We start from the raw sequence: 19256 nt of genomic DNA, 5'->3' as shown, positions 1-19256 counted from the left end.
ACCAGCCTGGCACATGCTGCCTCCTGTCTCTCCCCCAAGGTCTCTTGATTGCCACCCTAAGTGCAGACAGAGGTGTTTATTCGCACTGGAAAAGTGTCCTGTATTTTGTCAGTAGAGGAGTCACTGGAACTGGACCTGTGATTTCACAAATGGGATAATTATGTAAACCATATATAAATGTTACTTATTATTGGGATGGGAAACTACTAAGACTGATCAGCACAGCTGTAAATCCTAGTCGTAGAGCTGTCTGGAGCAGGAGAGACAGACACAAAGCCATATGTGTCACAGACTAGATTTCAGTCCTGGTCTTCTTGACGCCAAGGTCGGCTCTCCATCCACTACACCATTTACTTCTTTTTTTCTCTTCCTTAGCAAATACAACTCTGGTAGACCAGATAAGACAAGTCTGATTTAGCATTAGTTAACAGGTATACTTTCTAATAAATGGGAGAGTGTCTTTGGAGTGAAGGAAAGCAGACTTTGAGAAGCATTCCCTAAAATAGAGAAATACTTTACGCAGGGAGCCGCATTTAAACACCTCCCCCCCCAAAAACAAAACAAAAAAAAAAAAAAACTGATGCACTTGGACCATGAACCAGTAGAATTTTTTTAATGCCTCAAGCTCCATTTACACGCGCAGTTTCCTTGTCTGTTAAGCCGTTTGCAGCCCTTTAGCGCGCGTCCTCCCACGCGGCTCGCTTGCCTGGGTGGTAGCTTCGGCGGCTGCTGCTGCCATGGCGACAGGCAGGTGAGCGGCAAAGGCACTGCGCGTGGTCCCTTCCCCACTCGCGCGGAAGGGAGGAGGAGGCGGTTGCCAAGGCGACGGCAGTAGAAGGAGGAGAAGGGGAAGGTGGGAGGAGGAGGATGGGCGGCCCTGGGCTAGCTGCAGGGAGGTGACTGAGGCGAGCCCAACCCCTTGCATCCTCCCTCCTTGTGCCTCCCTCCCGGTTCTGCTTCCTTCTGCCAGCAGAAGCGGTGGCGGCAGCAGCACCTGAGGCTGCTCTCTCTCCTAGCAGCGCTATGGCTAGAGCTGGGAGCAGCCTCCATCCTTCTGCCAGAGACAGGGAGAGAACTGAGAGGCCTCCTGCTGTATTCCTACTGCTGCTGCTGCTGTTACTCTGGGCTGGGGCTGCTTTCCAGGTGGCTCAGGGAACCGAGCTCCACGCCTGCAAAGAGGTACCATCGCTCCCTCCCAAATGTATCCCCTATCCCCCTCCCCTTAACCAGAGAGGAAGTCAGGTCGAGACTTCTTGGGATCGAAGCACCAGCTAGTTTCAGAGGCCCAAAGAGTTTGAGCTCCTGTGGGGAGGGAGGGAAGGTGGGACAGACAGTGGCGTCATAGAAATGTCAAAGCCCTAGAGGTCTTAATGAAATAGAACATCTTCACCCTTTGGAGTGTCCAATCTCCCCTCGTCAGTTGCTCAGGAATAGAGGAGCCTGGTTCACGGAGCAGGAGAGAATGGAAGCAGGAAATGTCCATCTAGAAAGTAGGGAAAAATAATCAGAGTGGTTCAAAACAAAGGACTAAAAACATGATGAAACCTCAGAAAGAAGAGGGCTGAAGTGATAGGAGAGTGGAGTTAGGAAAGTGGAAAGAAAAAGGCAGAGTGAACTAGTTTATATTTTTATGGGAATAATTGGGGTGGAGGGATGGGAAAGGAAAGCCAGGAGAACCCCCTTCTCCCCCCCCCCCCAAATCACTCTTCCTCCAGGATTAAATGCAGTAACTTTTCGGGCTAGAAAATAGACCAGATTATTTTCTCTCTAACTTTTAAAGGGAGAAATGTGCTTTGCTTTGTATCTGAACAGGATCCTATCTCCTTCCAGGTAGTTCTCTTGAGTTCTTCCAGTATGTTCTTTCTCAGTCAGTACTTACAGCTTTTCTGGATTTCTGAACTTGTCTCAAAGTTGGATTTTCCAGATATTTCTGAAATGTTGGTAGCATGATTTACAATTTAGTGAGTGCCTCTTGATCAATTAATTCTTGAAATACTTTAAAAATAGGAATAGTAAATGGTGTGTGAGTAGCAAAACTTCTTGAGTTCCCACAATAGTGAAATGACAGGGTGATTTTGGTTCTCCTGGGAATAACTTTTCCTAACCATATGGCACAGTTAGTAATAGAGTACATACAATATTAGAGGAAATACAGTAGATGTTGCTCTGTAATTTCTGTGCAATGTTAACTATTTCCAAACAGATCAGGTCCCCAATTGCAAAAATAACTGCAAGTCTCAAATTTGGCATAGCATTTATGACATGTTTTTGTTTATTTGCTAGTGATTTTTGGATAGACAAAAACAGGGCGCTTGGGATCTCATTCCATCTCTTGATAGATTGTAAGGTAATTATTGGCTAGGCCATGAAGAATTGAAATGAATTTTTAAAGAAATAAATATCCTCTTCACATATTTACTTATCTTTAGGATCCAATGTAAATTACTCTGGTTGGCATTAGAACTCATGATAACCTGGCTCTTTCCTACCTTTCCAAGTCATTTTATATTTTATTCACCTCTACCATTTCCACAATCTGCCCATTCTGCTCTGTTTGCTGTTCCTCTTATAAAACATCCTTATCTCCTGTCCCTGTGCTTTTGCCCTATCTATCCCTCATGCTCTTTCCCCTCACTTCTGCTTAGTTCCCTCTAGCTTCAGTCAGTACTCAAATTGCATCTTTTTTCTGTCTTCTCCCTAGATTAACACTTTCTCTGAGATTATTTTACATCCATTTTGTATGCATTTAATATGTGCTGAGTTATTTGTATTTTATTATATATATATATATATATATATATATTTATGTATATTATCTTCCCCATTATCTTTCCCCTTGAAAGAAGGGACCATGTTTTTGCCTCCCTTTGTATCCTCAGCACTTACCTAGCACAGCGTCAGTGTTAGGCACATAGTAAGTACTTAAAAATATTGACTGACTAATTTTATAGATAATACTACTAACACATCATCAATATGCTATAGAATATAGGATTGCTTTTCTAATATTGATCATGGATTTTAGTCAGCTATTATACTCTATGGAGATGTATAGCATATGTCTTAAAGGTAGCTAATCATTAATAGACTGTTCGGTGACTGCAAAAATGAATAAGTTTCTTAGCCCATAGAGATCAGATACCCAATTTTAATCTTGGTAGCACTGTGTGCTGAGTTAGCCAGCCAATCCAGACAAGTTTATTTTTGGCTGGAAATCAAACTTGGAAAGTTCAAGAGTTCTATCACTGAATTAACAATTCCCATGAAAATTTTTGTAAACTAGGAGAAAATGAGAAATGTTTAATAACATGATTTTATCTTGATGTGGGGAGAAAATTAATATTTGAGAACTCAAACTTTTACCATTATATTAGTACTGTCTAAACAAGTATCCTCAGTTTTATAAACACAATAAAATAGAGAGAATCTTTTGCTATATGAATTTACTATATGAGTATAGATTTTCCCTCTCTCCCTCCTCCTCATATTCTTGAAGCCATCTATTTTATTTCCTCTATATTGTCTTAAACCACAGTCTAGCCCTGTGAACTTGTGAGACAGGCTACTGGAGCTGGCAGCAAGCACAGCATTGTTTGCACACACCTTCTCCAAACAATGACCAGCAAATCACACAAGACTCCAAGATCCACCTCCAGGAAATTCACCTCATTGATAGTCTTGATTTGGGGGGTTTGAACGAGATCCTGAAGAACTCTGGATTTCTAAACCATACCCATAACATAATCTTAGAGAGGGGAAATTCACCTCTTGCTTGGTTGGACTAGTTCAGTTTTAAGATCTTGGTTTGGCCTTATGATAAACCCATACTAGAGAATCCAGCCCAAGATATTTTATGCTGGGAGATGTTTTCTGGCCAAGGCTACAGGCCCAAGCAAAATAATAGCATTTAATAACAAGCAGCGTTTACACAATGCTGGAAACACCCTATATGCATTTGCATTTGTGCCTTGACATCATTGAATGAGGCAGGTCCTTTTTAGTAGCATTCTAACTGCTTCTAACCCTTCTGACAATTGCTGGTGATGTTTCCTTGGTTCCTGAGAGCCAGAGCAATCCCCTGGGATCTAATAAGACAGAAGAAATAGTGGATTACTTGATTAGTTGGGGCAGAGGTGGCAGGATGAGTATGAGTTCTTCACTCTCTAAAGTGGGTTGAGGCTTGATGGGGTCTGTTTGAATGTTTGTTTTAAATTAATCATTTTATGACTCCCATGCTAGTGCTGGCTCAGTGCTGAATGATTCCTGATGAGATATTTCTTGTGCTAGCAGCATATCTCTGTTAAAGAATATAGTAACAGAAAAATTGTCTTTGATCTGAACTTGATCTTTGATCAGAAACCAGGAGCTATATGGATGTCAGATGTATGGCTTCCCCAGTTCTTTTCAGAGATACCTCCTAGATTGACTGAAGCAGAGAAACATCTAGGTGAAAAAATGATTTCTAATATGGGAAACTGAATTTTAGCTAAATTCTGGACCTGAAGAACACTCACTAGTCCCAAGTTATAATTAGTATTTCCTTAGAACTTGCATATGTCAATGGAATTATTGACCTAATACTCTCTTCAGTAGTGCAGACTGCAACCTTTCCATACCTTATCCTGGCTGACTCTTGTCAATGTCCTCTAATAAATCCTCCATGGGGAGCCCACCCAACATTCTAGCCACTTTCCTCAAGGTCTTTTAATATTCCATGGATTATAGTACCCAATTTAGGCTGCCTAATTGTTATCCTTTATTTTTTAATACAAGAATGGCCTTATTTTCCTATTACATCTCTTGGAAAGATGTCTTTGACCCATTTCTTATTTGCAACTTTTTAATCATTATTTATATGCCCACCATGTACCTCTCCATTGCCATTTGGGTTATCTGCAATTTTGACCTTTGGGACACTTTAACTTCTATGATTTGCAATCAGATAGCATCACTTGAAGAATATTAATGTTTAAAAATATGCATATTTGTTTCAGGGTAAATCTCTGTTTAATTAAAGAAAAAGAACAAAAATTTTAAAATACCAAATGGCCAACAGTCACTATAGCTGGCTTACTTTCTATTCTTATGAAACAATCATCTTTTGTCATTATTCATTCCTTTCCTCAACAAATATTTGAACATCTGCTATGTAGTAGTCACTCCTTCAAGTGTCAGCAGAGCTCCCACTTCTCCAAGAAACCATTCCCAGCCCTCAGCATTTCCTTCAGTCAATCCTCATATACATGAACTGAAAGTTATTCCTCATGGCGATTGCCCTCCACTGGATGTGCTCTATAGTTTATCAGCATCTTTCCTAAAAGGTGGTGCTGAGACTCAAACACAGTATTCTAGATGTACTCTGTCCAGAGCAGAATAAAGCAGGATTAATAGCTCCTGACATTCTTGGAAGTGATTAACTTTCAGGGTGACCCATGATTGCATTAACTTTTGGGGCTTCCATATTGCATTGTTGACTCATATTGAACTTGTGGTCTACCAAAACCTCCAGATCTCTTTCAAATTAACTATTATCTAGCCAATTCTCCCTTACCATGTACTTATGCAGTTTTTTGTTTGTTTGTGTTTGTTTGTTTGGAAATCAAATTTAGATTTTATCCATATCAAATTTCATTTTACTGATTTGGGCCCAGGATTAAAACCTATAAAGATCTTTTTCAGTCTTGACTTTATCTTCCATTGTGTTAGCTATCTCTTCCAGCTTTGATTAACATGCTATCTGTGGTTTTTGTTTTTGCTTTTTCCAACTTAAAATACTCAACGACCAAACATAAATCCTTAGGGCACCCCACTAAAGACCTCTTTAAGTATGGGGAAGCTAGGTGGTACAATGGATAGAGCACCAGCCCTGAATTCAGGAGGACCTGAGTTCAAATTTGAGCTCAGACACTAAACACTTCCTAGTTGTGTGACCTTGGGCAAATCACTTAACCCCAATTGCCTCAGCAAAAAACAACAAAAAAAGCCCCCAAACCTCTTAAGTGGACAAAAATGTTATCAACTGCCTTTTGAGTTCAATAGTTTAATCAGTTACAAATCCTTTTTATTGTCTTATTGTCTAGCTTATGCCCCTCCATAAGAATTATATGAATCATTGTATGAATGGCTTTGCTAAAATGTAGATAAACTATAGGAGGCAAAAGCCTTACAGGAGAGAAAAAAATCAGTTCTAATATAGGAAACATTTGTGTGGTCTGGTTTGATTGAAGTATATATATATATATAAAATGGAATTATTATACAAGTTGTTTGGAGCCATATTGGGAAAGTCTGAATGTAATTTGAATTTCATTTAACTGGGGAAACCATTGAAGGTTTTTTGAATATAAGAGTGAAGTGACCAAGGTGATGCTGTGAGACTATTAATCTGGTTGTAGTGAACAGAAATTGGAGCAGGGAGACTGGAAGATGGCGAGCCTTTGATGAAACTATCTTATGAATCTGAAAGTATGATAGCAAGGGCTTCAATTGGAATGAAAGAAGTAAGACTGAAAGTTCTGATTTAAATAATCAGTAGGATTTGGAGGACGATTATGTGTAACAGGCAAAGGAGGAATCATTTCACAATCAGGACTCTGAAGGCTGAGAAAGTAGGAGAATTAACAGCACCATTCACATTATATAGCCATTACCAGATGTTAGAAAGTTATAAGGAGGAGCTTTGTAATAGGGTACTTAAACACATGTATGTAAACAAGCTTTTCAGCTTTAAATTCTCTCTATAGATTCTACTTTTATACTACCTGGGAAAACTGACATGTCTTGGTGGACTATTTCCCTGCTTTGGCAACTTCTAGGCCTTATATAAATTCTAGTGCCTTTTTGTGGATCCTGCTCTATCTATAGAAAGAAGGGTTGTTGTTGTTATTTGTCTGTCCTTCTTGAAGAGGACCATGACATCAGGGAGGTGACGCCATGACATGCAAGGGAATTGGATTGAAGTGAGGGAGGGCTGGGCAAGGTGACCTGCCTCATTTTTTCCTCCAGAGCCATCTGGGTCCAGTGGCCAGATAGAGATTAGGATGATTGGAGGTGGCTTTGGATGGAATGGGAAACCTTGGCCTTCTTAAGCTAAAGTCTTCAACATCATTTTAGTGATTAAGGCTAGATAGAAATTTCACCTAGTTCCCCCCCCCCAAAAAAAAAAATCTAAAATAAGTCTGGGAGAGAAAGATCCTCAGAGTTTTTGGTCAAAGCAGAAATGATTGCTATTTATATTCAATTAGAGTTGATCAGACCAAAGAACGATCAAATGGATCTTGGCCTAGGATCTGTTGGTGGCCAATCAATAAGAAGGAAGGAAGGAAAGATAAATTACTATTCAGGTATCTCCCAGATCACTACCTTATCATGGTGGAGGATCTTGTGTGGTTTAATGAAACTATGAGCAAAGTTGGGCAAATCACTCAAAACGGACAGGTCATAATGGAGAGTTCTGAAAAAAGGTGATCCATTGGAGAAGGAATGGCAAACCACTCCAGTATCTTTGTCAAGTAAACCCCATGAATAGTATTAAAAGAGATAACGTTGGAAGCTGAACTCCTTAGGTTGAAGGGCCTGGCGTGCTGTATGATCCACTAAATCAAGAAGAGTAGGATATCACTGAACAATGACAAACCAATCTATAAAACTGTTTTACTTTATTTAATGGGGGTGGAAGGAACTAAAGAATGATATGATCTTGGGACTAGTCTCCCCTGCTTCAAGGTATGATGACACCTTGTGCAATTTGTACCATATCCTAACACTGGAGCCACACAAATAACAAATTAATTCTAATGGGTTCATTTTAACTCTAAAACAGTCCCATCTCAATTCCTAACTAATCTTGTTTTTCCAAAGTTCTAGGAACTTTGCTAAAGACTTAGCAAAAGTCACATACCTTGCAGAGAGTGTCCTTTGTTATTAAAACAGTGTGATTAACTTGGACTAGACTGCTTGTACACTCAGAAGGGTGGACAATTCCTACAATTGGGCAAAAGCTTAGAGTTTCTGGGCAATGTTGACCCTCTGAGATTACAGTTTCTTCTAGCTATTAGCACACTGCGTGAGCTAGGTAGGTAGGTGATGAATGATAAAAGGGTAGAAGGATTTAGAACATTATGAAGGCAGGGGAGCTTGACAGAATGGATGGAGAGTAGAAATAGCCACGCTAATCATCTGGGAAACATCCTGATGCTTAGATCTGTTTGGGTTAGATTTTTATTTTAGTAACTATTAAGAATAACTTAATTGCCATTAATTATATCTATTTAATTATTAATTTAATATATATTTTTAAGCTAATCACAGTTTATTGTTGTTCAGTTGTATCCAACTCTATGTGACTTTGTCCATAAGGTTTTCTTGGCAAAGATATTGGAATGGTTTGACCTTTCCTTCTCCAGTGTGTCCCCATTTTACAGATGAACTGAGGCAAGGGGTTAAGTTACATGCCCAGAGTCACATAGCTAGTAAATGTCTGAGGCCAGATTCAAATTCAGGATCCTTCTGTTTCTAAGCCTACTGTTCTATCCATTATCTAGCTGCTCCCATAACAGTTTAATCACAGTCAAATTTTATATTATTCTTTTCCCTTCTTAAAATTTGGAAGAATTAGTAGAATCCAAATCTCTGGACATTTGAAGAACCAACTTCCAAGAAATATTGAGTCCTGGTATTAGGCCTTTTGGAATATTGGCAGTTTTAAATTTTGTACTCAGAGCTGCTCACTGACATTCCATGTTGGACACAGATTAAATGATCTTCTCTGTCCTGATCCTTGTATATATTTTTTTTGTCTGTCTGTCTTATATTCTTATTTTATTTTTCCCACTTTGTTTTTAATATACATTTGTTTTTTTGAATCATTTTGGGAGAGAAAAATCAGAGCAAAAGGGAAAAACCATGGGAGAGGAAAAAAACAGAAAAAAAGAAATGAACATAACATGTGTTAATTTACATTCTAGCTCCATAGTTCTTTTTCTGAATACAGATGGCTTTTCCTGTCCAAAATCTATTGGGATTGCTTTGGATCATTGAACCACTGAGGAGAACCAAGTCTTTCATAGTTGATCATCCTATATTCTTGCTGTTATTGTGGTTCTGTTTGCTTCACTCAGCATCAGTTCATGTAAATCTTTTTAAACCTTTTTAAAATCAGCTTGTTTATCATTTTTATAGAACAATAATATTCAATTATCTTCATATACCACAACTTATTCAGCTGTTCCCCAATTGATGGGCATCTATTCATTTTCCAGTTCTTTGCTATCACAAAAAGAGCTGTTACAAACATTTTGCACGTGTGGGTTTTTTCCCTTCTTTATGATTTCCTTGTGATATAGACCTAGTAATGGCACTGCTGGGTCAAAGGGTATGCACAGTTTTCCAGCATAGTTCCAGATTGCTCTTTAGAATGGTTAGATCATTTCACAACTCCACCAACAATGTATTAGTGTCCCAGTTTTCCCACATCCCCTCCAACATTTATAATTATCTTTCCTGTTATTTTAGTCAATCAGAGAAGTGTGAGGCGGTACCTCAGAATTTTAATTTGCATTTCTCTAATCAGTAGTGATTTAGATCATTTTTTGGTATGACCATAGATGGTTTTAATTTCATCATCTGAAAATTGTTCATATCCTTTGATCAATTTATCAATTGGGAATTGACTTGTATTGTTATAAATTTGACACTGTTCTTTATATATTTTAGAAATGAGACCTTTATCAGAAACAATGGCTGTAAAGATTTTTTCCCAGCTTTGTATTTCCCTTTAAATCTTGTTTCTGTTGGTTTTGTTTGTGCAAAATTTTTAAAATTTAATGTAATTAAAGTTGTCCATTTCGCATTTCTTTATGTTCTCTAGTTATTCTTTGATCATAAATTCCTCCCTTCTTCAAAAATCTAATAGGTAGATTTTCCCTTGCTCTCCTAATTTGTTAATGGTATCAACCTTTATGCCCCAATCATGTACCCATTTTGACCTTATTCTGATATGGGATGTGAGATGTTTTCCTTTTAAAAAGGAAATTTTCCAATGAGGCAAACTTATCATCTTTCTATAGGACTTATTAACCCATCCCCAATCTTACAATAGAGGGCATGGGCTTTTGCTTTTTCCTAAATGCTAACATGATCTCATTGATCAGGTGACTGGTTTTCATCTGAAACTCTCTTAACAGTAATGATGTTATTATCCTAGGCTCACAGAGGTCTAGTAATAAAATCTCTCAAAAGTGCTTAGCATAGAGCTTGGTACATGGTAGATGCTTAATGATGTTTATTGATTGAAAAACAATGTGGGGTTGAATGTGCACTGATTTTGGAGTCAGAGAGCTGGGTTCAAATTTTGACTCAAATATGAGTTGACTGATAAAATAGCTTGAGTTACCTAAATCTTGGTTGCCTCATGTGAAAAATGGAGCTAATAATACCTATGCTACCTACTTGATAGAGTTATTCTTAGAAAAGATCTTAGCAAACCTGAAATCCCCATATAAATGTGAGTAATTATTATTTAAGGCAGGGCACATAAACTAAAGGCTTGCTGCTGAAACTTTAGGATGGAACCCAGGATTTCTTTACCCATTGATCACCACTTAGATGGAATATTTCAGAGACTAAAACAAAACCTTAAGGACTAGAGAAATTATCTGTTATTTTCTTTATTTTTTATAATATTTCAAAATTTTAAGCTTAAATATAAAATGAGAAAAAATATTGCCATCTACACAGCAGAGCATAGGAGAGCATTCAAAAGAAAACAATAAATTTTCATTTCAAGAACACCTATATAATAAATACTACATATTATTTTCAAAGCTTCCCAATGTCTCTTTGTTTCCTTGTTGCTTTTCTTTTGTTCTGTGCTGTGTCTCTGTTCCCTTCTCTTTCCCCTGCGCAAAGCGGCTACAATTAAAGGGGAGATCTTTCTCTCTGTCTCTGTCTCTTTCTCTCTTTCTGTTTTCTTTTTCTCTATTTACATATACACATATATAAAGATATCTATAAACTTATACACATGTATGTAAGACTATTCTATGGTTTTTTTTCCTACATGTCATCAGTTTCTCTGAAGTTGGATAGCATTTTCCTTCATAGGTCCAAATTTTTTCATATTTTCCTAAATTAACCATCTCATCATAGACACAGGAACTATATGAACATAAACATAAAACATAAAACCAAAACTTTTTATACAAATAAACTCAGATATAAATACTTGAAGTAATACTTATTGTTCGTGAGTGAGTAAAGTCAATATAATTTTTATTATTATAGCTTTTTATTTACAAGTTATATACATGGGTAATTTTACAGCATTGACAATTGCCAAACCTTTTGTTCCAACTTTTCCCCTCCTTCCTCCCACCCCCTCCCCCAGATGGCAGGTTGACCAATCCATGTTAAATATGTCAATATAATTTTAAAATGACAATTTTACTTAATGAATCTATTTATTCGATGCCATCCTAATTAAATTTCTAAAAATTATTTCACTGAGTTAGAAAAAATAATAACAAAGTTCATCTGAAAGAGTATAAGGTCTACTTCAAAGAAACCAGGAAAAATTAAACTTATATTAAGATAGTTTACAACAGAGAACATTGATAAGTATAAGAAGGATAATTTCAATTACTTTAAAAATTTTTATATAAATAAAACCTATGTAGACAAAAATAGAAGGAATGCAGAAAATTGAAATGGGAGGGGATACTTTTATAGACAATCTTTTAGATAAGATCTGACCGGGTTGGAATACTGTTTATGGTGTTTTTATGTTTTATGTTTATGTTTATATAGTTCCTATGTCTATTTTGGCAGATATACACTTGAGTATTTTATATTGTTTAGTTACTTTAAATGGTCTAAAGCTATATTGCTGACACATAATAGTTTCTCTATTTTTTACTTTTGATTAAATATATTTTAACTTTAACTTTGTCTGAGATCATGATTAGTATCCGTGCTTTTTTTTAAAATAAATTTTACTCCTGCCCCTTATCTCTGTATCTCTCATTTTTATGTTTCCTGAAAGCAACATATTGTTGAATTCAAATTTCTAATCTATCCATTTCTATTTTATAGGTAATTTTGTCCCCTTCACATTCTAAGCTATGATTACTTGTATTTTTTTCTCCTTCCTATTTTTCCTCCTTATTCTTCTCGTCCCACTTATCCTATCTCTCTTTACTCCTGTGATTTCCTAGTGTCCAACACCTCTGTACATTTGTGTCTGTATACATATATATACATACACACATATATTTTCCCCTCTTTAATCCATTCCTGATGAGAGTAATGTTCTAGGACTAAGTGCCCTCCTCCCTTAGCTTCTTCTGTATCAGTTTTTCTTTTATGATTCACTTGTTTGAGATAATTATTCCTTTTTATCTCTCCCCACACAGTTTTGTTTTGTTTGTGAAACACCCCATCATACTCAGCTTAGTCCAAGACTTTCTTTCAAACTACCTGAATACAAATTACAGTCATAAAAGAACCCAATAATAATTTTACATAGGAGAAGTAAATGATTTGACCTTATTGAGTTTCTTGTATTTGGTCTTTAATGTTTACCTTATATTTCTCCTGTATATTACATGACAAAATTTCCCTTAAGTCCTATGGGTTTTATCACAAAAACCTTAGTCTTTCAATTCATTAAATGTTGATTTTTTTTTATTTAGGATTATACTTAATTTTGCTGCATAAGTTACTCCAGGTTGTAACCCTAGCTCTATGAAATATAGTATTCCAAGACCACCTGTCTTTCAATGTACTAGCTTGTCAGGTTTTGTGTAATCTTTATTGTAACTCCATGATATTCAAATTGTTTTTTTCTTGTTCTTTCCAATATTTTATCCTTAACTTGGGAGGTTTGAAACTTGACTATGGTATTCTTGTAAGTTTTCCTCCTCACATCTCTTCCATGATTGGTGGATTCTTTCTATTTCTGCTTTGCCTTCTTAACTCCTTGGGCTCTCCACTCCTCAGCCATGGCTAGGGCCCCCAACTTTACTGTTCCACAAACATCTTACTCCCTGCAGTCCCTCTGGTAGATAGTTGTCCTTCCTGTCCCGGAACTAAAAAACCAGGGACTTTGCTCCCCTGTAAGTGCTAACAGGGTCCCCTCCCCTTGCTACTGCACTCACCAGGTGTGTGGTAACTCCTTTTCCCTGCCGCCACAGCCAGAGAGGCATCTGTTCAGCACAGCTGTGTCCTATGTCCTGCAATAGATCTTCAATTTTCTTTTCCTCAGCCATCAGACCCTCATATTGTCTGCAGAATGAAAGTTTCTAAGGCTGGAGGTGTCTCTTTGCCCAGCTGCCTCCAGGGCTTCTTTGAGGAAAATGCAGTCACCTTAGGGGTCTTTGTACTTCACTCAGATTGAATTTCTCTCTGGAGGTTGGATCTTTCCTGGGGTCTTCTCAAACTGTCTCAGGAAAACAGCTGCTTTATCCTTTGTTTATTTCTGCTAGTCTGAAGCGATATTCTTTCTTTTTTTTTGTGGATGAAATTTGGAGAGCCAAAGGCTTTATGCCCTTCTCTGCCATCTTTCCAGAATCCTCAGTTATTTTCCAAATTTTTGAGAGGCCAGAGTCATGCTTGTCCAGCTTCAATGCCAAGGAGCTATTGACTTTAAACTACTGTGATTCAAGGAGGACACAAACCTGTGTCCCAGGACTTTCTCAGGCTATTAAGTTTGATGCAAAGATTGCACTGTCCTCCACTCCCACCCTATTTTGTCTCTTCAGTTGGTCAGAATAGAGAAGACAAATAACAAGGGTGGGACATTACTACGTATTGACATCAAATGGCGTGATTAACACACGGTCCATTGCTTTTAGGGCCCATAGATTGTGGACTTTGTAGTGAATTGTCTTTTTGGCTCTTTTGAATCCATGCTCTGGAGTCCCTGTTATTTGCATGTTGCATCATAGCCTTGGAAAGGAGACTCCTACCTTTGTGAAGTGAAAAGGGTGAGACTAAATGATCTATTAGGTCCCCTTTGGCTCTAGTCCTGTGGATCTTTTGTGGCAAGGATTCTTTGCCACATATAAGGTGTCTTTGCGGCTGGAAAGGACACAGAATATATATCTCTTGCTTCTTCTTCCCCTGCCTACCTTTAGCCAAGGGATTTTAATTCCTCTCTAGGAAGTGGATCCAGAGGAGTGGGAAGAACCAAGAAGTTGGTAGAGCCAGAAATCTGGCTATTTTGCCCTCCTCAAAGAAGGGGTACCAGGCTAGAATTTTATCTCTGCTCTGGTAGATAGTGTTTGTCTAATAGGTATTATTTTCAAGTTCAAGCTACCTTTTAATGGCCATTTAGTATTAGGGAAAGGAGGGCCCCCACACTTTATATCCGAGGCATGACTCCCTTCTCACCAAATACTAGATCCACAATGAACATACCTAGTAAAAATCAAAAAGAAAACTCATTTATCCAAATCACAGCAAAACAGAAATCAGAGTAAGTGGACGCAGGAGAATACAAACCAAACAATATAGAGTAAAGGAACTATCCCACTGGATGTTCTCAATAGCACTCAAGGAGAAGTTTTTCCAAGTCTCCAGCGTAGGAACCTGGGTATAAGGACTTGATGGAGATGGCTTTCTTCTAGAAGAAGAAGAAGGAAGACCTAGAAAGAAGGCTAGCTTCTCTCATGTGGCTTCTTCCCAGAGGCTTTTTCTTCAGCAGCCTGCAATGGGATTGGATTCTTGGATCTGGAAACCAGAAATACCTGAAGTGATGTGAGGGGACTGTTGGAGAAACTGAAGTTCTCTCTGCTACTCTGACCAATTCTACCTGCCCTTCAGGCAGGTGATGTGATGGCCACCAAGAAGAAGGCAGTACCATCTCCAGGGGCTTACCCACATGGGAGTAAATGATACATTAAATCCTAAATCTTGTCTATCAAGCAGCTTCTGGGACAAAGAGGAGCAGACCTGACAGGTTGTAGCCACCATAGTTGTCTGAGAAGTACATAGGTAGGCTCAGGCATCTTTCTCATTCAGGACTCTTGTCTCTCAGGTGATGAAAAACGCCCAATTTGTCACGTTTCCTCCCAGAGCTGTGCTCCTGTGTCCTAGAGAAATAGAAACAGATGATTATGGCCATCTGGCAGACGATGAAAAGCTTTTAAAAAGAAAAATCCTTTTCATCATTCCTGGGTATTCCATTTTAAAAAACCCCATGTGGAAACCAGAGTCTGTAACCTATTTTGAGGTTGTCATTGCTTTTTTCAAAGGGTTTCCATCATCTTTGGATTGTCTTGTGTTACTAAACCCAGAATCACAGATTGAATCATAGAATTGTGGCATTGGAAGGGATCCCAGAAGTCCTTGTAGCTGCGGCCTTCCCCAAAGCATGAATCCTATCTATGGCAGCCCCAACCAGGGGTCACTAGTCTCTGATTAAAGATCTTTACCGTTAGGGAATTCACTGCCTTCCAAAGCAGTTTATTCTGCTTAATGGCTCTAATTATTAGATAATTTTTTCTTATCTAAAGGAAAAATCTACCTATTTATAATTTCTGCCATTGTTCCTACTTTTTCCTCTTGGGGGGACAAGCAGAATAAATTTTATTCCTTTTTTACATGACAAGCCAGATAGTGTGTTCCCCTTAAACCTTCTCAAAGCTAAATATCCTCAGGAACTGCTCCTTGTTTATTATGGTTTGGAATCCTTTTGTCATCATGGTCTTTGTCTTCTGGACACAATCTAGTTTGTCAGTATACTTTTTAAAAGGAACATGGATGGGGGCAGCTAGTGGAGCAGTGGATAGAGCACTGGCTCAAGTCAGGAGGTCCTGTGTTCAAATCTGACCTAAGATACTTGACCCTAGCTGTATGACCACTTACAGGGGTCCTCAAACTCTTTAAATAGGGGGCTAGTTCACTGTCCCTCAGATTGTTGGAGGGCCGGACTATAGTAAAAACAAAAACTTTGTTTTGTGGGCCTTTAAATAAACTTCATAGCCCTGGGTGAGGGGGATAAACGTCCTCAGCTGCTGCATCTGACCGCGGTCGTAGTTTGAGGACCCCTGATACCCCTTGCCTGTGTAACCACTTAACCCCTTTGCTTGACCAAAATCAAACAGAAAAAGAAATATGTTTGCCCAGAAGTCTGTATGAGGTTTAATTGTGGGGGAGGAAGGGACTCTCAAAAGAGGGGATTTAGATTTTTTTTTCTCACTGGTTTTTTATGCTACCATTTGGAGTTATTTTAGGTGAAAATTTCTAAACATATTGTTTTGGGGGTTTTCTTGGCAAAGATACTAGAGCGGTTTGCCATTTCCCTTCTCCAAGTCATTTTACAGATAAAAAACTTAGGTAGAGTTAATTAAGTGACTTGCCTAGTAGTTACACAGCTAGTAAATGTCTGAGGCTGTATTTGAACTTCTGAGTTCTCAACTCCATTCTGTCATACCACCTAGCAGCCCAAACAAATGTTAGGTATCACTGATGTCTATAGTCTTTCCCAAAAGGAATTAACAGTTCCTTCTAGAAAAGTTTCTTAATATGCAGAGGATAGAGAATCAGCTGTTCCCTCTATCACAAAAGAAATGCCTAAAATAAAAAAGCTTCATAAGCATGAAATGACAGATCCTTAAAACACAAAACAATAAGCCATAACTCCTATTACATTTTTATGAGAGATGATCTCCTGAAGACTTATGAGACTGCTAAACAGAAATTTCATTTTTATGTTGAAGCTGCTTTTTTTTTTTGAACAATTCATTTATGGTCTTTAACCATCTAGGCTTCCATATCTCATTCTCCTTTTTATGGCCATTTTTCTTTACAATTCCTAGAAGCAACACCAGCTTCCAACATCTGGATATTTCAGTAGACATTCAGATGAGTTCATGAGGTAATCATCAAGGTGGAAAACATCCATCTTAGGATTACTGTTGGATCACCTATGCTCAGGATGAGAAACACATTCAAGTCACCAGCTGCCTGTCTTAAGGCAGACGATGACTTAAGAATTGATCCCAGCATTATTGATGGAGAACTGATCCAACCATTCTGGAGAGCAATTTGGAATTATGCCCACAGGACTATGAAAATGTGTGTGCCCTTTGATCCAGCAGCGTCTTTCACACGTGCAAAAATGTTTGTAACAGCCCTTTTTGTAGGGGCAAGGAATTGTAAATTGAGTGGATGCCCGTCAGTTGGAGAAGGGCTGGAAAAGTTATGGTATATGAATGTAATAGAATATTATTGTTCTGTAAAAATGATGAGCAACCTGATTTCAGAAAAGCCTGGAAAGACTTACATGTACTGATGCTGAGTGAAGCAAGTAAACCTAGGAGAACATTGTACATTGCAACAAGAAGATTATGTGATGATCAACTGTGATGGACTTGGCTTTTTTCAAAAATGAGGTAATTCAAGGCATTTCCAATAGATTGGTGACGGAAAGTACTATCTACTTCCAGAGAGAGAATTGTAGAGACTGAATGTGGATCAAAGCATAGTATTTTCACCTTTTTTGTTGTTGTTTGTTTTTTTTTCTTTTTCTTGTGTTTTTTCTCTTTTGATCTGAGTTTTTTTTGCACTTTTGTATAGCATGACAAATATGGAAATATGTTTAGAAGAACTGTACATGTTTAACCGATATCAAACTGCTTGCTGTTTAGGGGTGGGGGAGGGAAGGAGAGAAGGAGAAACTTTTGGAACTCAAGATTTTGCAAGGTGAATATTGAAAACTATATTTGCATGTATCTGGAAAAAGAAAATACTATTTAAAAAAAGAACTGGTCCCAGGCAAGCACATATATACTTGTTGCCATGTGCATGTAGCTGCCATAGATTTGTTAGTGAGGAGGAGACCCAAATGGGATCCCATACTTTCTCAAATTACAATTATCTTTGATTCAAGAATCCTAACCACTACATCACAGAGATTAAGAAATTGACCACTGGGGCAGCTAGATTGTGCAATGGAGAGGGCATCAGCTCTGAAATCAGGAGGACTTGAGTTCAAATCTGGCCTCAGACACTTAACCCATCCTAACTGTGGGACCCTGGGCAAGTCTCTTAACCCCAATTGCCTCAGCAAAAAGGAAAAAAAAAATTGACCAGGAGGCTTTGGTTGTGCATGCCCTTTATCAAGGGACCAGAATGTCTTTGTCATTGGAATTAGAGTGAACATATGCTTTTAAAAATTTTTTTTTATTTAATAATTACTTTATATTGACAGAATCCATGTTAGGGTAATTTTTTTACAAAATTATCCCTTGCACTCGTTTTTGTTCTGATTTTTCCCCTCCCTCCCTCCTCCCCTCCCCTAGATGGCAAGCAGTCCTATATATGTTAGATATGTTGCAGTATATCCTAGATACAATATATGTTTGCAGAACCGAACAGTTCTCTTGTTGCACAGGGAGAATTGGATTCAGAAGGTATAAATAACCCGGGAAGAAAAACAAAAATGCAGATAGTTCACATTCGTTTCCCAGTGTTCTTTCTTTGGATGTAGCTGCTTCTGTCTGTCATTTATCAATTGAAACTCAGTTAGGTCTCTTTGTCAAAGAACTCCACTTCCATCAAAATATGTCCTCATACAATATCGTTGTCGAAGTGTATAATGATCTCCTGGTTCTGCTCATTTTACTTAGCATCAGTTCATGTAAGTCTCGCCAGTCCTCTCTGTATTCATCCTGCTGGTCATTTCTTACAGAACAATAATATTCCATAACATTCATATACCACAATTTACCCAGCCATTCTCCAATTGATGGACATCCTTTCATTTTCCAGTTTTTAGCCACTACAAACAGGGCTGCTACAAACATTTTGGCACATACAGGTCCCTTTCCCTTCTTCAGTATTTCTTTGGGATATAAGCCCAATAGAAACACTGCTGGATCAAAGGGTATGCACAATTTGATAACTTTTTGGGCATAATTCCAGATTGCTCTCCAGAATGGTTGGATTCGTTCACAACTCCACCAACAATGCATTAGTGTCCCAGTTTTCCCGCATCCCCTCCAACATTCATCATTATTTTTTCCTGTCATCTTAGCCAATCTGACAGGTGTGTAGTGGTATCTCAGAGTTGTCTTAATTTGCATTTCTCTGATCAATAATGATTTGGAACACTTTCATATGAGTGGTAATAGTTTCAATTTCATCCTCTGAAAATTGTCTGTTCATATCCTTTGACCATTTATCAATTGGAGAATGGCTTGATTTCTTATAAATTTGAGTCAGTTCTCTATATATTTTGGAAATGAGGCCTTTAT

General features: G+C 38.1%; 1 protein-coding gene across 1 annotated transcript in view; it reads left to right on the top strand.

Moving 5' to 3' along the window:
• The first annotated feature begins 856 nt into the window (after nt 1-856).
• The window catches only part of ELAPOR1 (endosome-lysosome associated apoptosis and autophagy regulator 1), a 110398-nt gene continuing 91998 nt past the window's right edge, over nt 857-19256 (top strand). Inside the window, exon 1 of the mRNA XM_051993162.1 lies at nt 857-1179. Coding sequence (XP_051849122.1) covers nt 1024-1179 — 156 coding nt within the window. The 5' untranslated portion in view covers nt 857-1023. The remainder of the gene's footprint in view (nt 1180-19256) is intronic.

Source organism: Antechinus flavipes, chromosome 4 (genome assembly GCF_016432865.1).
Source record: "Antechinus flavipes isolate AdamAnt ecotype Samford, QLD, Australia chromosome 4, AdamAnt_v2, whole genome shotgun sequence".
NCBI classification, from domain to species: domain Eukaryota; kingdom Metazoa; phylum Chordata; class Mammalia; order Dasyuromorphia; family Dasyuridae; genus Antechinus; species Antechinus flavipes.
This window is presented reverse-complemented; position numbering and strand designations above follow the sequence as displayed.